The sequence below is a fragment of the Dama dama genome, chromosome 6, assembly GCF_033118175.1.
Source record: "Dama dama isolate Ldn47 chromosome 6, ASM3311817v1, whole genome shotgun sequence".
NCBI lineage: Eukaryota > Metazoa > Chordata > Mammalia > Artiodactyla > Cervidae > Dama > Dama dama.
The window spans coordinates 949,092-965,829 of NC_083686.1; the positions used below are offsets into that span (position 1 = coordinate 949,092).

The 16,738-nt window shown below is 61.4% G+C and overlaps 1 protein-coding gene across 1 annotated transcript; it reads right to left on the bottom strand.

The window, feature by feature from the left end:
* Positions 1-493: 493 nt before the first annotated feature.
* LOC133058559 (basic proline-rich protein-like) lies at positions 494-15,546 on the bottom strand. Its single transcript, XM_061145273.1, has 2 exons — positions 14,796-15,546; positions 494-1,620 (listed from the first exon to the last, which is right to left on the bottom strand). The coding sequence occupies exons 1-2, from the start codon at positions 15,544-15,546 to the stop codon at positions 1,568-1,570; spliced, it is 804 nt and encodes a 267-aa protein (XP_061001256.1). The 3' UTR covers positions 494-1,567.
* Positions 15,547-16,738: the final 1,192 nt, after the last annotated feature.

The following is a 16,738-nucleotide window of genomic DNA, read 5'->3' on the forward strand; positions in this document are numbered from 1 at the left end:
TCCCTTTCTGCCCCTATTTTATTACCTGTTTCGTCTTTCTTCGCTTTTATCCTTTTATTCCCTGAACCCAGGGCTCGGCAAACGCCCGCTGAACTTCGACTGGCCGAGAGCTCAGATGGATCTTAGGCATCTGTTGGGAGGAGACCAACCCTCCAAACCCAGCCTCTGAGGAGGCGACACGCTGCGGGCCCTCGCACTGGCCCGCCACTGCCCCACGAGGTCCTCTGAGGCCTCCATCCCATCCCTCCACCCCGTGCTCTGCAGCTCCCCCGGCCGCTTATTTTTGACCTTTCCTCTTTCAGCTAAGTCTGAGCAGCTTCCAAAACCCCACTGTCCAGGTGACACCCCAGAGAGGCCACCAGTGGTGGGGAGCCTCCGACGGGACAGGCGGCCCGTTCTGCATCCGTCTGGGGCACAAACATCCACCCTCACCCCCCAGGGGACAAGCCAGGAGCCAAACTGTGTATCTGAGGACTCAGGCTGCAGCCGTGGTTGTAGCACAAGACAGACCTCTCTGACGCCAACGGGAAGAAATCCTTCCGGCCACTGGGCAGGTGCTGCCGGGGTTCCTGCAGGAGATGGGTCAGCGCCTGGCAGGCAGCCCAACGTCCCCAGGAGGGGCCCCAGCACTGAGGCAGGAGCCCCTGCCCCTCACCTTGCAGGTGGAGGCCTGAGGGTGAGGTTTCAGCAGGACGAGCCCACCTCCCCACTTTGCCTGCCTTCTGCCTACATCCAAACTAATTCAGAGGGTGCCTTTGCTCTCCACAGGGCCCCACAACAATTTCTCAGGAAATAAAATCAAGGACGTTTCTGCAAAGGTCATAAACGTTTCCTTTTGCTGTCTCAAGCTCCGTCTCTTATCTAAAGTTCCTTGGATCAACATCTTTGGTGGAAATCTCAGGGTTTTATTGAGTCAGAAGGAGCAAACGGAGGCCTGTGCGGCCCCCACCCTACCCCGCACCTGCCCGGGGAGGGGCACGAGAGGCCGGACCGTCCTCACAGCCCAAGGCCTCAGCCCTGAGCCCCCAGTCAGCGGCCCGAGATGCGGCTCCGCTCCAGACAGGGCAGCTGGCTCGCGGGGACCGTGCCGCGGGGTCCCGAGAAGCTGAACACAGCTTCTCGTGGGACACACGGCCACGCCAGTCTGCGCACAGAGCCTGTTAACAGAACGCGCATCCGAAAATTCCTTTCAAAACAGAGATGCTTTCTCAGAACTGTGAAATGTAAAAATCCAAAACACTGCTTTAGGAAAGACTTAATCCAAGGGACACTTCACATTCAGAACAGCCCGGGCCTTGGCGAGGAAGAGGTGAGGCGCCTACACCGGCCCCGCATGCTGATCAGCTACTCTCCATCTGCTCCAGGTCCAGCTCGCCGGGGCCCAGAGGCAGGACACCCTCCTCGCCAGCACTGTCCCAGTCACCAGGGTCCCGGCCGCTCCCGCCCTCGCCCTCGCCGGTGGCCCAGCCCCACCAGGACCCCAGGTCAGGGCTGGAAGGACGGAGGCCAGGGCCTCACACAGCAGGGCCAAGGGGAGGACAAGGCCGTCCTCACTCGGGCGTCCTCCTCATTCTCGTCTTCGTAACCGAGAGGGCAGAGGCTTTTTGACGTTTTCAGAGTCTGCAAGAGAAGAGACGCAGGCGTCAGGCACTTCCAGGAGGTCACGGGCAAGGCGGCGTCCCACGGGCGTCCCGCTGGCCCCTGAGGGTCCCCGAGTCCACGTTAACCTCCCTGGTCCCCTGGCAACACCACACACCCCCGCTGCCTGGGGGGCTACCTTCTGAGAGCCCTGCCCACCCACCCCTGCCTCGGGCAGGTGGTCCCACTGAGACCCAGTGTGCTGGGATGGTGGCCCAGGACCCGAGGCCAAAGCTGTGTCCACAGTCCCATGAAATACCCAGGGGAAGGTGGGCCGGAGGCCCAGGGTCCACATCCAACTGCCCCGCTCAGCAGACCGCCCAACTCCTGCCTCTGCAGCCTCAGGAGGCACCCATCAGGGGCCCCCAGCTCCAGGCAAGCAAGCCCCCCACGGCCCCTCCTCAGCCCTCCCTCGTCCAGTGGCTCCACTTTCAACAAAAACACACTGCAGCTGTCCTCAGCTGTCAACTGCAGACAGACAGACACTCCACACTGGAGCCTCCCCTGAGCCGCCACCCCCTCCGTACCAGCAGGCATCTCCCGGCCCAGCCCAGGGCGCCCAGCTGAGACGGGCTCTACAGGGCTCCTGCCCCCCAGGGCCAGCTCCTCCCTGCCATGGCCCTGCCCCCGACAATCGCATCCCCAGTCTGTGCCCCCAGACCAAGCACCGGCCCCAGCGGCAGACGCACGCCCACCCGCTTGGAGGTACCTCTCCTTGGTGGTCCCACGGGCCGCCAAGGCCCACTGGCCACCCCAGGCCACACCAGGGTCCTGATCCGGGTGGAGCAGCGGGAATGACACAGCAGCAGCCCCTCGCGTGGCCAGCACCCCGTTCCCCTGACGCCGCCCCCGCCCTCACCCTGAATCCTGCAGGGCCACGGGCTGTCCACGGAGTGTCCAGGGCAACCTCCAGGCCGCCCACGCTGCCCCCGGACCCTTCACTGCATGCTTCAGGGTTTCTCAGGCCACTGGCAGAGCACGAGGTGGCGATGCATGTGTGGGCAGCGGTTACGGGGTACAGTGCCCCAGGGCCCCCCACAGCCGGGGTCCTGGACACACGTGTCCCAGAACAGCGCCCCGGGGCCCCCCACAGCCGGGGTCCTGGACACACGTGTCCCAGAACAGCGCCCCCGGGCTCCGCGAAGCTGGGGTTCTGACACGCGTGTCCCAGAACAGCACCCCCGGGCTCCCTGCAGTTGGGGTCCTGGACACGCGTGTCCCAGAACAGCGCCCCCGGGCCACCCACCGTCCCTCTGGAGCCAGCACTTTCGAGCCGCTGGCTCCAGCAGACAAACAGCCTGGTTTTGGCAGTCACTACTCTACTGCAACGAGTGAGCCGCTGGAAAGTGAAACTGAAGAATCAAGTCTTCAGAGACCTGACAGCTGGCCACACATTCTGGTCACGAAATGAGGGCTCGGGAAAGAATTTCCTCTGCGTTCAGATCCAGGTGGACTCCCCAGCCAAGGTCACTTTCCTACTCCACGACCACCCCCGCCCCACTGCAGGGCAGGCCCAGCCCCGCACACTTGGCGGCAGAACTGGCGAGACGCTTCCCGCTTCTCCACCCATGAAGTCACAGCACAGAGGCTGGGCCTTCTGCTGGATGGTTGAAACCTGCCGGGAGGCAGAAAGACCGTGGCCCAGAGATCTCTCTGCAGCCGGGACACGAGCCCAGCCGTGATCACAGCTACAGCTCAAGTGTGAAAGGGGCAGCTCTGGACGCTCCTGGCTCAGGCCAACGCAGCGAGAAACCACCGACTCTTCACGGCCCAAAAAGGCCTGTCACAAATCCACAGAGTCCGAGCTGGTCAGGGGACCTGAACCGATACACACGACTCTCGTCACTGGACGGTCCTGCTCCAGTTTGACGGCGACCTACATCTAACCAGGTGAACAAAAAATGCTTTTTCAAAAAATCAAAGGTCAAGACTTCAAGTCTGAAACGGGGGCCCTCAATTTTACGGGGTCTCTCATCTTGTGTGCAAAACAGTCGGTATGGACATGCCTGCCTGCATCAGCCAATTTACGCTGGACAGGAGATGCACCCAGGCTCGGCGGCTGGAGCCAAGGGGCCCCGAGACTGAGCCGAGAGCAGGAAGACACCCGACCTGCCCCGCCACATGCGGCCCTGAACAGACACCGTCCCGCGAGCCAAGAGCCGACCTGCTCCGTCACACGCGCCCCTAGCCATGGCATCAGGCCTTCTCCAGACGAACGCTCAACCTCTCTCCCTCGTGGAAACACAGCCCAGTGTCCGTGCTCACAGCAGAGCTGACCCTGCCCACAGGCCACGGCACGGACGGCCGAGGGAGGGGTCCTCGACTGCCTGGAGCACCTGGAGCCCGGCATTGGGGCTCCAGCCGCGGGAAGGCGCGCAGACACACACCTCCACCGACCTGAGGGCCCCAAGGCCCTCGTCCCCTGCCACGGGGCTGGGGGGGCCGCGGTCCACCAGAGGCAGGACACAAGCACCCAGAGGGGCCACCTGAGGGTCACACCCGCCTGAGCCCAGCCTCCCCAGGCGGCTCGCGCTGAGGCCTCTCTGGAGAACTGGGGATGCAGGTGGGGGCATTCCAGCACCCCACTGAAAGCTCACAGTGGAAAGGCCGCACCCAACACGCAAGGCCACAGGTCAGCTTCTGGGTACCAGTGTCACCAGACACCCGGGGACAGTGCCTGCCACGTGAGGCGGCCGTGAGGACAAACGAGACGACACGGTCTGCAGGAAAAGGGGGATGCGAGACAAAGGAAACACCCCCCAGCACCGGACCAGCCGGCAGACAAGGTTCTCCACCAGCTAGCAGACAGAGAACGGGGCGGGCAGGGCCCCAGGAGGCAGGCCAGAGCCAACGGGGAGGGGCCGCGGGGCGGCACAGCCCCCCGAATCATCTCCCAACAGACAAGGGAGCCCCAGGCCCAGCTGACCCCCAAGGACCAGGCACAACCGACAAACACGGACACGTGGGTCTGTCCTCGCGCAGGGCTCCGAGGACAGAGGAGCTTGGGGAACAGGACGAGCGGGGGGGCGCTCCAGCACCCGACACCGGAGGGAGCCTCACCCGCCCGGGCCATCTTCAGGAAGTTCAGGGCCGGGCGCGGGCGTCCTCCGCGCGCCCGTGCTTCCTCCGGCCCTTCCCGCCCGCGCGTACGCACCGCTGCGAGCAGCGGCTGAACAGGCCCTGGCGGCGGCCGGGCTCGGGCGTGGTTGCGGGCGCGCTGCCGGGCCGACGGCGGGGCCGCGCCCGCCGGCACCAGGCGCTCCTGCGCCAGCGACAGGCGGCATCGCGGGGAGGGCGAGCGGGCGCCCGCGGGTGGCCTGCCCAGGCCTGGAGCGGGGAGGCTGCCGCTGGCCGAGGCCGGCCATGGCGCAAGGGGTGAAGCGGCGCTGGTGACCGGGAGGGCGCGGCCAGGCAACCAGGCGCTCCTGCCGCTGTGGTGACCGGAGTTCAGACCCTGGGGCCGCCAGGGCACCTCGGGGACCCGCCGACTCCGAGAGGGAGCGGCCGTGCCGCTTGGTGGGCAGCACCGAGGGCGACCGGGCGCTGCCCCTGAGGTCCTGGGCGCTGAACGTGCCCACACTCGGGCCGCGGGGGCCAGGCAGGAAAGTGCTGGCTGGGCCCATGGCCACCTGGCTTCCGACTGGCCGTCCTCCACCGAACACCTCCCGGGGGTGCTACTCTTCTGCGGAAACACAGAGACGGGTGAGGGGTGCGCGTCCCCGTGCCCCCACGCCTGGCCTCCAGGCAGCGGGGGCTGAGGGGCCCTGCCCACTGGGAACATCGGCCCCCAACCAGCACACGCTGTAGGGGTCACCTAGGTGCACAGCGACCCCAACCCCAGAGCCTCCACTGTCTCACCCCCAGCTAGGAGGCCTTGGCCTGGAGCCCAAGGGGCCTGTGTAGGAGAGCAGGACGCCCCGGGAGATCCTGGGGAACGAGCACACCCGGTCAGTCAGAGAGGACGGCAGGGCTGCGTCCAAGGGGGCACCCAGGGGCGGGCCCGCTCACCCACACTCGGGCCTGAGCACCCACACTGGGGCCTGAGCACCCACATTGAGGCTGGAGCACCCACAGTCGGCCTGAGCACCCACACTCGGGCCTGAGCACCCACACTCGGCCTGAGCGCCCACGCTGGGGCCGGAGTACCCGCACCGGCGGCCAGGCCACTCAGACCGCAGGGCACACAGTGTGTGGGCATGCCGTGCAAGGCGGGCCGGCAGCCCCAGGCCCTCCAGGCACGCACGCACCCAGCACGCTGGAGCCGACGCTGCCCGACCGCCTGTCCTTTGACCACAGGACCCCTCAGGGCGGGCCTTTCAGCTGTGCGCTGTAGGCAGCTTCCAGAAGGTGGGCGGCAGCCCCGGGCCTCACCCACGCCGCTGCCCCTGGAGGAAGGCCCGCAGAGGGCAACCTCGCCTCTGGACCAGCGACCCTGTCTGTCCCGCCCTGCTCACGGTCCCAGCCCGCAGCAGCCCAGGAAAACCCGCTGGGGCTTTTAAACACTCACTGTTAGTCTCAATATGGAACAAGTGGCCACTTCTGCTCAGTTTCTGGGCAGAATACTGAAAGTGAAGAGAAAGAAGTTTCAGTACTGTGGGTTTACACATGCAGATTCAGAAACAGTTCAGAAACAGGCCTGTCTTGAAATCTGTTTTTTCCCAGCAATGGCCTTCCTGGTGATTAAAAGGAGAAGTTGTTATTCAGTCTCTAAGTTGTGTCCAACTCTCTGAGACCCCATGGACTGCAGCAGGCCTGGACCTCAAAATGCATTTTTTTTTTCTTTTTTTCCTTAAGACTTAAATACCTAACAGGTCTTCAGGTGAGCAAAGAACATGAAACGCGTATCCGCTGTGTCCCGCCACGGCTGTCATCAGCAGGGCCACTCCTCAGAAAGCTGGTCCCGCCTTGACCACATCACATGGGCACTCTGTCCAGCGAGGTGGGCAGCTGCGGGCTGCGGTGGCCAGTGGGGCCCGGCCCAAGCCCATGGAACTCTGCTGTGCCACAGTTTAGCCCCAGGAGGTGGAGGGCCCACTTGGAGCCGCGTCTACTGAAGGCCTGTGTCTGCTCCCCCCCCAGACCTCGTGTGCACTCGGCGCTCAGCCTTCTCTGCCTCCCACACCCAGAGTCTCCTCCACAGCACGCAGCGCTGTTATGGGGCTCCAGCTCCTCGGGGGGACTGTTTCATGGGATGACAAACTCCTGACAAAACGAAGAACTTCTCTGTTCTCATAGAGGGAGTAAGTGAAAAGCTGGGTTCATCACCTGGAAGGAGGAGGCCCATCGACAGTCAGGCTGTGCAAACACAGGCCGCCCGGTCGGCCGGCGAGTAGGCGCCCCAGAGCTCTGGTTCTAGACAGAGCCAGGCAGGGAGCTAAGCAGACTGGGCCAGGCCTCTGCGAGAGGGCCGGGCTGCCGGGCTGTGTGCCTCCTGGCCCAGCACAGGGCCAGCTGAGCCACGTGCCCCGGGGGCGGGGGCATTCGCTGGGGTGGGGTTGGCTAAGGCCCCAGGCTGGTGACTCAGGGCTCCCGGTGCCCACACTCGCGGGGCTCCCGGCGCCCCTCCACACTCGCAGAGGCTCCATCTCAGTCCGCCTCCACCACAGCGGAAGCCGGTGATGACTCATGCAGTGAGGGGCCAGGAGCGCAGCCCGTCCCCAGGGAGGCCGGCTCCTCTCCCGGGGCCTCGTCTCCCACCCAGGACAGGAGTGACCCCAGGACACACAGAACAGGGTCCCACGGGAGCCCCACGAGACCACTGACGGGGCAGGGACGGTGGTTCTGGGCAGCGGTGCCGGCCGGCCGCGCCCCCACACACCTGCCTCGCCCCACACGGATCAGCTCAGACTGCAGGCTTCAGGCTGCAGCAAGGGAGCGGCGCTTCAGAGAGTGTCTCCTGGACTCAGGTTAGCAAAGACTATTTAAACAGGATTAAAAAATAATAATAATAATAATTTACACTGATACATTTGTCTGCGTTGAAATTTAGAATTTCTCTTCATCAAAAGACACCAGTAAGAAAGTGACGAGGTGGGATTCCCTGGTGGCCCAGTGGTTAAGGCGGATGCCTTCCAAAGCAGGGGAGAGTGTGTGCGTGCCAAGTCACATCTGACTGTCTGTGACTCCACGGACTGCAGCCCACCAGCCTCCTCTGTCCATGGGACTCTCCAGGCAAGAATTCTGGAGTGGGTTGCCATGCCCTCCTCCAGAGGATCTTCCCCCTCCCAAGGATCGAACCTGCATCTCCTGAGGCTCCTGACTTGTAGGAGGATTCTTTACCACTGAGCCACCAGGAAATCCCCCAGTACAGGGGGCCTGGGTTCAATCCTTGGGTGGGGAGCTAAGATCCCCCCCATGCCACGAGGAATTAACCCCACACGGCACAACTGTGCCTGCACACCGGAGCCCACAGGCACTTCAGGAAGCCTGCACGCCAGAGCCCACAGGCGCCGCAGGAAGCCTGCACGCTGCAACCAAATATCCCGTGTGCCACAACTAAGACCCGGCACCACCGAAAACAACTAATTAATTAAATTTTTTTATAAACTAGAGTGACAAGGCAAGCCCGACCAGATAGGAGAAAATATTTGCGTAATACACAGGTGAGAAAAGACTTGTAGCTAGAATATGCCAAGACTTGCTTCAAACCAATAAGAAAAATACACACGACTCCCCCCTCCAAAAAAAACAAAAATCAGTAAAAGGACACCAAAAAGCACGTAAAAAACTCTGATGAGTACAGGATTGAGGGCAGGGGGAGAAGGGAAAAATAGAGAAAGTGAGATGGTCGGATGGCATCATCGACTCAGTGGACATGAGTTTGAGCAAGATCCAAGAGAATGGTGAAGGACAGGGAAGCCTGGCATGCTGCAGGGTTCTAAGAGTCGGACACAACTGAGCGACTGAACAGCCACAAGAGTATGGGAAATGGCCATGATCTCGTTGGTCATCAGAGACACGAGATGAGCACCGTGATGCCACCACAGCCGACCTGGGAGAAGGCACAGCCGGATCAGTGCCGACAGACAGCTGGGCAGGCTACCCGCTCAATACACAAAGGCCCGCATGCAAATGCGGACAGCAGCATTGCTCCTAACAGTCGGCTGTGGACACAGCCTGAGGGCCAGGCTCCAGCGAGGCGAGGGCCGTCCAGCAGGCCACAGGGACACCTGCCGATGCTCCTTCCACACAGAGAGTCCCAGGGACGCAGGCGCTGAGTGCACCCCAGACTCCAGGGCACCCGCATGCTGTGAGTCAGCACACTGCTGCCTTCTGGGACCGGAAAACCACACGGGGACCTCCGCGGGCAAGAGAGATGTCTGGGGTGGTGGGGACAAAGTCAGTGTGAACACGACTGGGGAACTCACCCACTCAACAACAGACCTCACTGTCGATTTCACTGCCTGCAGCCTGAAAGGTCAGTGTTAGTCGCTCAGCCGTGTCCGACTCTTTGCGACCCCATGGGCTCTAACCTGCCACCAGGCTCCTCTGTCTGTGGAAATCTCCAGGCAAGAACACTGGAGTGGGGAGCCATGCCCTTCACCAGGCGATCTTCCCTGAATCAGGGATCAAACTTGGGTCTCCCTGCATTGCAGGCAGACTCTTCACCATCTGGGCCACCAGGGAAGCCCATGCAACTTACGCCTCAACAAAAAATGTATTTTTTAAACTTAAGGCTTTTCAGAGCTGAGCTCTCTACCTACTTAAGTCTGTACCTGCAGAGCTGGGCACACCAGAGGATACAGCACGCTGAGGCCACGCCCACGCAGGCCGGCACACGCTGACTCTCCCTGACCCAGCACCCCCTCCCCCCAGGGGCTCCCTGCCCAGTCCCCACCAAGGCCTGCAAACGGGCCTGCTCCCCATGGGTCGCGGCTTCGGCTCCAGCGCCGGCCCTCATGGAGCGGGGACGCCAAGCACCTGTCCCCACACTGGGCTCCTGTCCCCATGGGGTCCTGTCCCCACACCGGGCTCCTGGCACCCTGGGCTCCGGTCCCCATGCCCTGAGGCCCATCTGTGCACCCCCTGCAAGAACCATGACCCTCTCATGGCTCTTGGCGACACGCCCACTAGTGCAGAGAGCCAGGCACCCCCTGTGTCAGAGTGGGAAGAACACAGGCAAGACTTTCTGGCCACGTCTCTGCAGGTAAACCCTCCTGCCCACCGCCTTCCCTGCCAGACCGGCAACAAGCCGGCGCAGAGCACCCCAGCACCGGGCCACACCCACGCTCCGTCGCCTCCCTCTGGACCTGCAGCCTGACCAGGCGGGTGTGAGCTGACGGTTATGGAAACTCGACCTAGAGCATGGCTCCGCCTCTGGCAAAACCAGCCCAGGGAGACAGAATTCAAGACAGGCTCTCGGGAGGAGCGGTGCCCAGAGGCCAGGGCAGCGTCGCTGGGCGTGGCTACCGACCAGTGCCTGCTGGGCACCCAGGAACGCACGTGTCCACGGGGAGCTGGGCTCTCCCTCACAGTGGTTTAATGATGCCAGAACCCTATCACTACCTTGGGGGGGCTCTGGGAGCTCTGAGGACACCAGGGCCTCCCTGGGGAGAGGCCCACCCACCCCCGTCCCCTCCCCCAGCTGAGACTCAGCCCAGGCAGCGCCCCCTGACCCAGGGTGGGCAGCTCACCAAGCCAGTATCATAGCTCTTGTGGGCGAGGGCGTCCAGGCACTGGCTCTGCAGCTTCTTGGTGATGAGGGTGACCATGGTCCGGGGCCAGGGCCCTCCTTTGGTGCCAAGAGGCCCCGGGCTTCTGGAGCATCAGGTTTCGGGAGGCCTGGGCCACTGCAGGCACTGAGCTAACCCACACCCGTGTGTTTTGGTTCTAAAGATGAGCAATCCATTTCCAAGGATGCTCTGGACTCCGTGCCTGTTGTTGGCAAAGAGAAACCGTCACACACACACGGGGCCACGAGCAATTCCACCGGCTCCGCACGGTGAACAAACTCTCCCCCTCAGACCCTCCCACATGTAAACGACCTCACGAGCTTTCTCCTGGAAAACCTAATAAAAGCTGTGGTCTGATCGCAGGACAGAGGGTGGACAGGGTGGGAACCAGTGAGGGCGGCCCGCCCCCCTCACCGCTCCAAACAGGTGCCAGATGGAGGAGGCCAGACAGCCACACTCTGGACGCAAGGAGCTGCTGGGAAACCGAGGCCTCGGCCAGCGGCAGGGAGACCCTGGGGATGACCCGGCCGTTGAGCGCTGACCACAGCAGTTAAACACCCCTCCCCCACCGCACCCAGCCAGCAAGGGCCCTGCCCCCAACTGAAGCTGGCGGTCTCTCCCGGGCAGGTGGAGTGGGGGTCTGCATCTCGGGGGTCGCAGAGACAAGGAGCTGGCAGCGGGGCCCAGGCCCCCCGGATTCTGATGGGAAGGGCCCTGAGCCTGCGGCTGGTCACTCACTCCGGTCCCCTCGCGTGGCCACTGCCAGGGCCACCAGCCCGAGAAGCCGCAGACAGAGGCGGAGAGACGGGCAAACCCCCGCGACGGGAGGAAACAGAGGACACGGGAGGAAGAAGGCACCGCAGCTACAAAGCGCAATCAGGAAGCACTGATGGAAGTAAGAGCTCTCAGAGACTGAGCCGCAAGCGAAGATGGGGCTCGGGAGTCTGCAGACTCTGGTTCCCACCCGCCACCGGGCCTGGAGACCCCCTTCCCCGAGGCCGCCCAGGGTTCGGCAGGGGCCCAGGACCCACCTCCAACCAGCCGGTCACCATCTGGGCAGCTTCACTGCCCCAAAGCCTGGTGCACAGCCCCCTCCCCACGGGAAGCAATCCAGGGACCTTGCGCGGATCGCGAGGGGCACTCACTGTCACAAAACCCGTGGACAGATTCAGGGAGAAGTCGCCTGAAGACTTCCACAGATGCTGGGATGCCCTCTAATCCTAAAACACGTGCGAGCACGCTCTCGGCGGGTCTCAACAGGCCCCCTGAAGGACTTGGAAACAGCGCCCCAAGGCCAGCGTTGCTGCAGGCGGGGAGAGGGGAGGCATCCTGGTGCGAACAGGGTGCACCCTCTGGTACAGAAGAGACGGGGGCCTCCAGGGCGCAGGGTCCTCTCGCCAGCAGGAGTGTGTGCGCACGGAGGTCGTGAGCTTGCCCACCACAGGCATCGACCGCCACCAGGGCTGGTTCCAGGCCAGGAGAGGCGCTTGCTGTCCTCAGCATCTGCGTCGGCGCACTTCAGTCTGAAGCCCATCCGCGGGGTCCTTAGCCCCTGGCACGCTCAGCCCTGACGGCACCCCCAGGGCTCCCCCACAGGGTGACCACCTCTTGCAACACAGTCGGGGGCCCTGAGGCTCTGACAGGTGGGACAGGGCCAGCGGGTCCCCAGGGGGTGGCTCTGCAGCAGGAGTGGCCCCATTTCAGTGCGTTTCGGACTCAAGAGCCAGACCAGAGCCGGCCACGCCGTGCCCACACCCCAGTCCCCAGCCCACAGGCGGGAGCAGCCACAGAACACTCGCCCTGCTTCGCCCCCCAAGGCCCCCTGAGCCCCACCCAGAGCCCCTCGTGGGAGAGGGGCTTCACCAGGGCCCGACCTGGGACAGGCCAGCCCTGCTGCAACCTCACCAGCCCCCGACAGCCGCGACACCGCCCCTGCCCGCCGAGCTGGCCGCCCAAGTCTCTCAAACCATCCTGGTAGCTCACAGCACACTCAGCCCTAGAAAGGGAACAGCAGCAATGACAAGTATGAAATAAATAGCAAAACTACTAGTATTTGAAAAACAGGCCTCACGGTCCTTGGAGAGATGCTGGGTGTCCAGGGCTGGGTGGGGAGAGGACCGGAGGTGGACGGGGCTTCTCCGGGGGCCCAACTGTCAGGGCAGGTGAGAGGGTGGGACAGGGCCCCAGGCAGGTGCCAAGAGAACGAGGCAAGCGGAGCATACTCCACAGAGGAAATGCGGTCCACGAACCCAGACTGAGAAAAAACTGAGAAAAGAAGGAAAAGGTGGGGGAGGAGAAGAGGTACTTCCTTTTGGGAAAATGCCAATTCAGAAACACCGACGGAAGGACGGACTTTTTTAAGTCACCACCTGACAAATGTCCCGTAATGCTTCAGGCGAAAACAAGCTGGGTTTAGAAAAGGCAGGGGAACCAGAGATCAAATTGCCAACATCCGTTGGATCATGAAAAAGCAAGGCAATTCCAGAAAAACATCTGCTTCATTGACTACGCTAAAGTCTTTGACTGTGTGGATCACAACAAACAATAGAAAATTCTTCAAGAGATGGGCATACCAGACCACCTGACCTGCCTCTTGAGAAGCCTGTATGCGGGTCAGGAAGCAACAGTTAAAAGTGGACATGGAACAACAGACTGGTTCCAAATAGGAAAAGGAGTATGTCAAGGCTGTATATTGTCACCCTGCTTATTTAACTTATATGCAGAGCACATCATGAGAAACGCTGGGCTGGAGGAAGCACAACCTGGAATCAAGATTGCCGGGAGAAATATCAACAACCTCAGATATGCAGATGACACCACCCTTATGGCAGAAAGTGAAGAAGAAGTAAAGAGCTTCTTGATGAAAGTGAAAGAGGAGAGTGAAAAAGTTGGCTTAAAGTTTAACATTCAGAAAACTAAGATCATGGCATCCAGTCCCATCACTTCATGGCAAATAGATTGGGAAACAGTGGAAACAGTGGCTGACTATTTTTCTGGGCTCCAAAATCACTGCAGATGGTGACTGCAGCCATGAAATTAAAAGATGCTTACTCCTTGGAAGGAAAGTTATGACCAACCTAGACAACATATTAAAAAACAGAGACATTACTTTGCCAACAAAGGTCCGTCTAGTCAAAGCTATGGTTTTTCCAGTAGTCATGTATGGATGTGAGAGTTGGACTATAAAGAAAGCTGAGCACAGAAGAATTGATGCTTTTCAACTGTGATGTTGGAGAAGACTCTTGAGAGTCTCTTGGACTACAAGGAGATCCAATCAGTCCATCATAAAGGAGATCAGTCCTGGGTGTTCATTGGATGGACTGATGTTGAAGCTGAAACTCCAATACCTGGGCCACCTGATGTGAAGAGCTGACTCATTTGAAAAGACCCTGATGCTGGGAAAAATTGAGGGCAGGAGGAGAAGGGGACAACAGAGGATGAGATGGTTGGATGGCATCACCGATTCAATGGACATGGATTTGGGTGGACTCTGGGAGTTGGTGATGGACAGGGTGGCCTGGCGTGCTGCGGTTCATGGGGTCGCAAAGAGTTGGACACAACTGAGCAACTGAACTGAACTGAACTGATGGGACTGGATGCCATGATCTTAGTTTTCTGAATGTTGAGCTTTAAGCCAACTTTTTCACTCTCCTCTTTCACTTTCATCAAGAGGCTCTTTACTTCTTCTTCACTTTCTGCCATAAGGGTGGTGTCATCTGCATATCTGAGGTTATTGATATTCCTCCCGGCAATCTTGATTTGTTTGTGCTTCTTCCAGCCCAGCGTTTCTCATGATGTACTCTGCATATAAGTTAAATAAGCAGGGTGACAATACACAGCCTTGACAATATACACTTGTTCCTAAACAAGTGCATTTCAATTTCAGTTGTTGGGGGGGGGGGGGTTGGTGGTAATATTCTAGAACTTCAAAATCAAGCTGTTTTCCTGCCTTCTACTGCCAGTGGGCGAATCTGTGCTTCTCTCTCCAGACCTGTTTCAATGAGGACACACTCCAGACAGTCAGAGGAAGAAGCCACATCTAAAAGCTCAATTAAATTTTTAAATACTGTGAAGCTGAAGCCATTCTTGAAGTCAAACTAACTTCTCTTGCACTAACTTCTCAACACTGAAAGATCATCATAAACTCAACTAAGTACTGAGTAACGGAGTTAAAAAGAAAAGTACTATAAAATTGTGGACACTTGAGAGTCAAGGAGAAGGTAGCCCATGATCAAAGGCAAACAACTGGTCAACTGAACACAGACTAACTTCAGACCTGCGAGTGTACTTAGAGCAAGGGGGAAATGAAGTAGAAATTAAGAAAAACACCATCCCCCTAACACATGTCTGCACTCCCAGTAAAAGTCCTAAAGAGACTTAGAACCCTTGTTCTTGGCAGAGAAAGCGGCTTGGAAATCCACTTCCAGTCAGTCGCCTTCCACAGGTCCCCAGGAGGGTCTGGCCTCCCTGGTCCAGCGGGCCCACCTTTGGGCCCTCGTAAGGCACAGTCGATCGCGTCCAACTTCTTGCTTCTCTTGCTGCCAGAGGACAGGCGCGGGAGGAGCCCTGGGAGCGGCTCAGGCGGGGGTCTGGGCGCTGGGAGGAGACAGCTCGCAAAGGCGGCACCCAAAGTCGCTTTGGCGAGTGGCAGCGCGCCCCAGGCGGGGCCCCTTACAGCCGAAGGGCGGGCGGACTGCACGGGGCCCGCCGGCTCTCGGGGCGCCAGACTCCTGGGCAGCAGGGGTCCCGGGGCGCAGGAGCCCCAAGGCCAGGGACTCCTGGGGCTCACGGAGATCCCAGGGTGCGCAGAGCTCTCGAGACACAAGGGTCCCGAGATTTGTGGGGCTCGGAGGGCCCTAGGGTGAGCGAGGTCTTCGGGTGCAGGGGACTTGGGGGGTCCCGGGGTCCGGACTGATTCGGGGGCGGTGCGCGCAGCAGGAGTCCCAACCCCGGGCTGCGAGCCCCCAGTCCCGGCGCCCCCAGGGAACAGCCGCACAAACGCCGGGCACCGACGCGTGCGGAGCTCCCGGGCCACGCTGAGGCCGGAGCCTGAGCGCGGCCGGGCGGGACAAGGGCGGGAGGCCCTGGCCGTCAGGCCCGGCTCTTCCCTCAAAGGAAGTGGCGCCTCAGCGCCCACACGACAGTCTGCTGGCGGCCGTGCGGCTCCGAGCTCCTGAGGGGCGGGGCCTGTGTTAAGGGCGGAACCTCCGTCTGCGGGTGGGCGGGGCTGGTGCATCGGTGGGCGGGGTTTGTGAAGCTGAGGTCCTGCCTGGTGGGCGGGGCTTTATGGCGATGGGCGGGGCCTGTGCAGACTCGGGTGCGTTTCCGCGGCGAGCCAGCGAACGGCGCTTGCGCAGCCCTGGCGCCGCCTGCCCAGTCGGAGCCCCACCAGCCTATGTGGCTGCGAGCGGTGGGTGTCGGTCCCCCTTCCGGACGGCGAGGCTCGCCGGTGACGGCGATCTGAGGCGGCGCGGGGCACGCTTGGCTCGAGGTCGGCGACCTGCCCAGCGCGAAGGGCCCGGGCCCGCTGGCGGCCCGGCCGGCCGTTCGGGGTCCTTACTGGCCCGGAGCGCTGGCCCGCCGTCGCCGCTCTCGCTGCCCCTGCCTGGGTCTGGCTGTGCGGCCTTGGGCAGGCCTCCTGCTCTCTCAGGTCTCCCCGCGGCTCCGCCCTGTGCGGTCTGCGGCATAGGCCCCGAGGCCATGGTCCAAGGCTCCTGGCTGGAAAGAAGGCTGGGCACTCGTCTATCTGAACCCAGTGGCAGCTATGATCGGACCTGGGAGGGTTCTCCAGATGAGGCTGGCTGTCAGCGGTCCTGCCCTTAGAAGGGGCCCTGCTCCACCTTTTCTAGCCTTGCATCCTGGGGGGCGGCTGGGATACTCACCCAGGCCCACAGACCCACTGGACCCAGCAGCAGACAGGGCCCTGGCACCCCAGCTCAGGGGGCAGCTCTGAGGCTAGGAGCCTGCGTGAAAGTGAAAGTCACTCAGTCGTGCCCAACTCTTTGCGACCCCATGGACTCTATACAGTCCATGGAATTCTCCAGGACAGATTACTGGAGTCGGTAGCCTTTCCCTTCTCCAGGGGGTCTTCCCAACCCTGGGATCAAACCCAGGTCTCCCGCAGTGCAGGTGGATTCTTTACCAGCTGAGCCGCAAGGGAAGTCCGTTTGTTTCAAATGAAACGGCTCATTAAAAGGGTGCAGACGGGGGTCACTGGGCCTGGAGAGGCCTTCGGGACCGTGTGGTCCAGAGGCCTCCCATCTGAGTTCCCAGGCTCTGAGCTTCCTGCAGGTGGTGAGAAGGTGTCTGATGGAAAAGAGCCCCCTGCCACCTGTGTGCTGACTCGGCCTGGGGGCAGGGAGAAATTGAAGAGGGGGCTCCAGCTGACCAGGGCCTGCTGTGGACCCTGAGGCCAGACAATGCATGAC

What these genes read in the sequence shown, in the direction of transcription:
- LOC133058559 (XM_061145273.1), bottom strand. Translation starts at nt 15,546, where the DNA reads ATGCACCAGCCCCGCCCACCCGCAGACGGAGGTTCCGCCCTTAACACA. An exon ending in TGCCTTACGAGGGCCCAAAG is followed by an intron (nt 1,621 to 14,795) that starts GTGGGCCCGCTG and finishes CTTCTCTTGCAG; the next exon opens with ACTCTGAAAACGTCAAAAAG.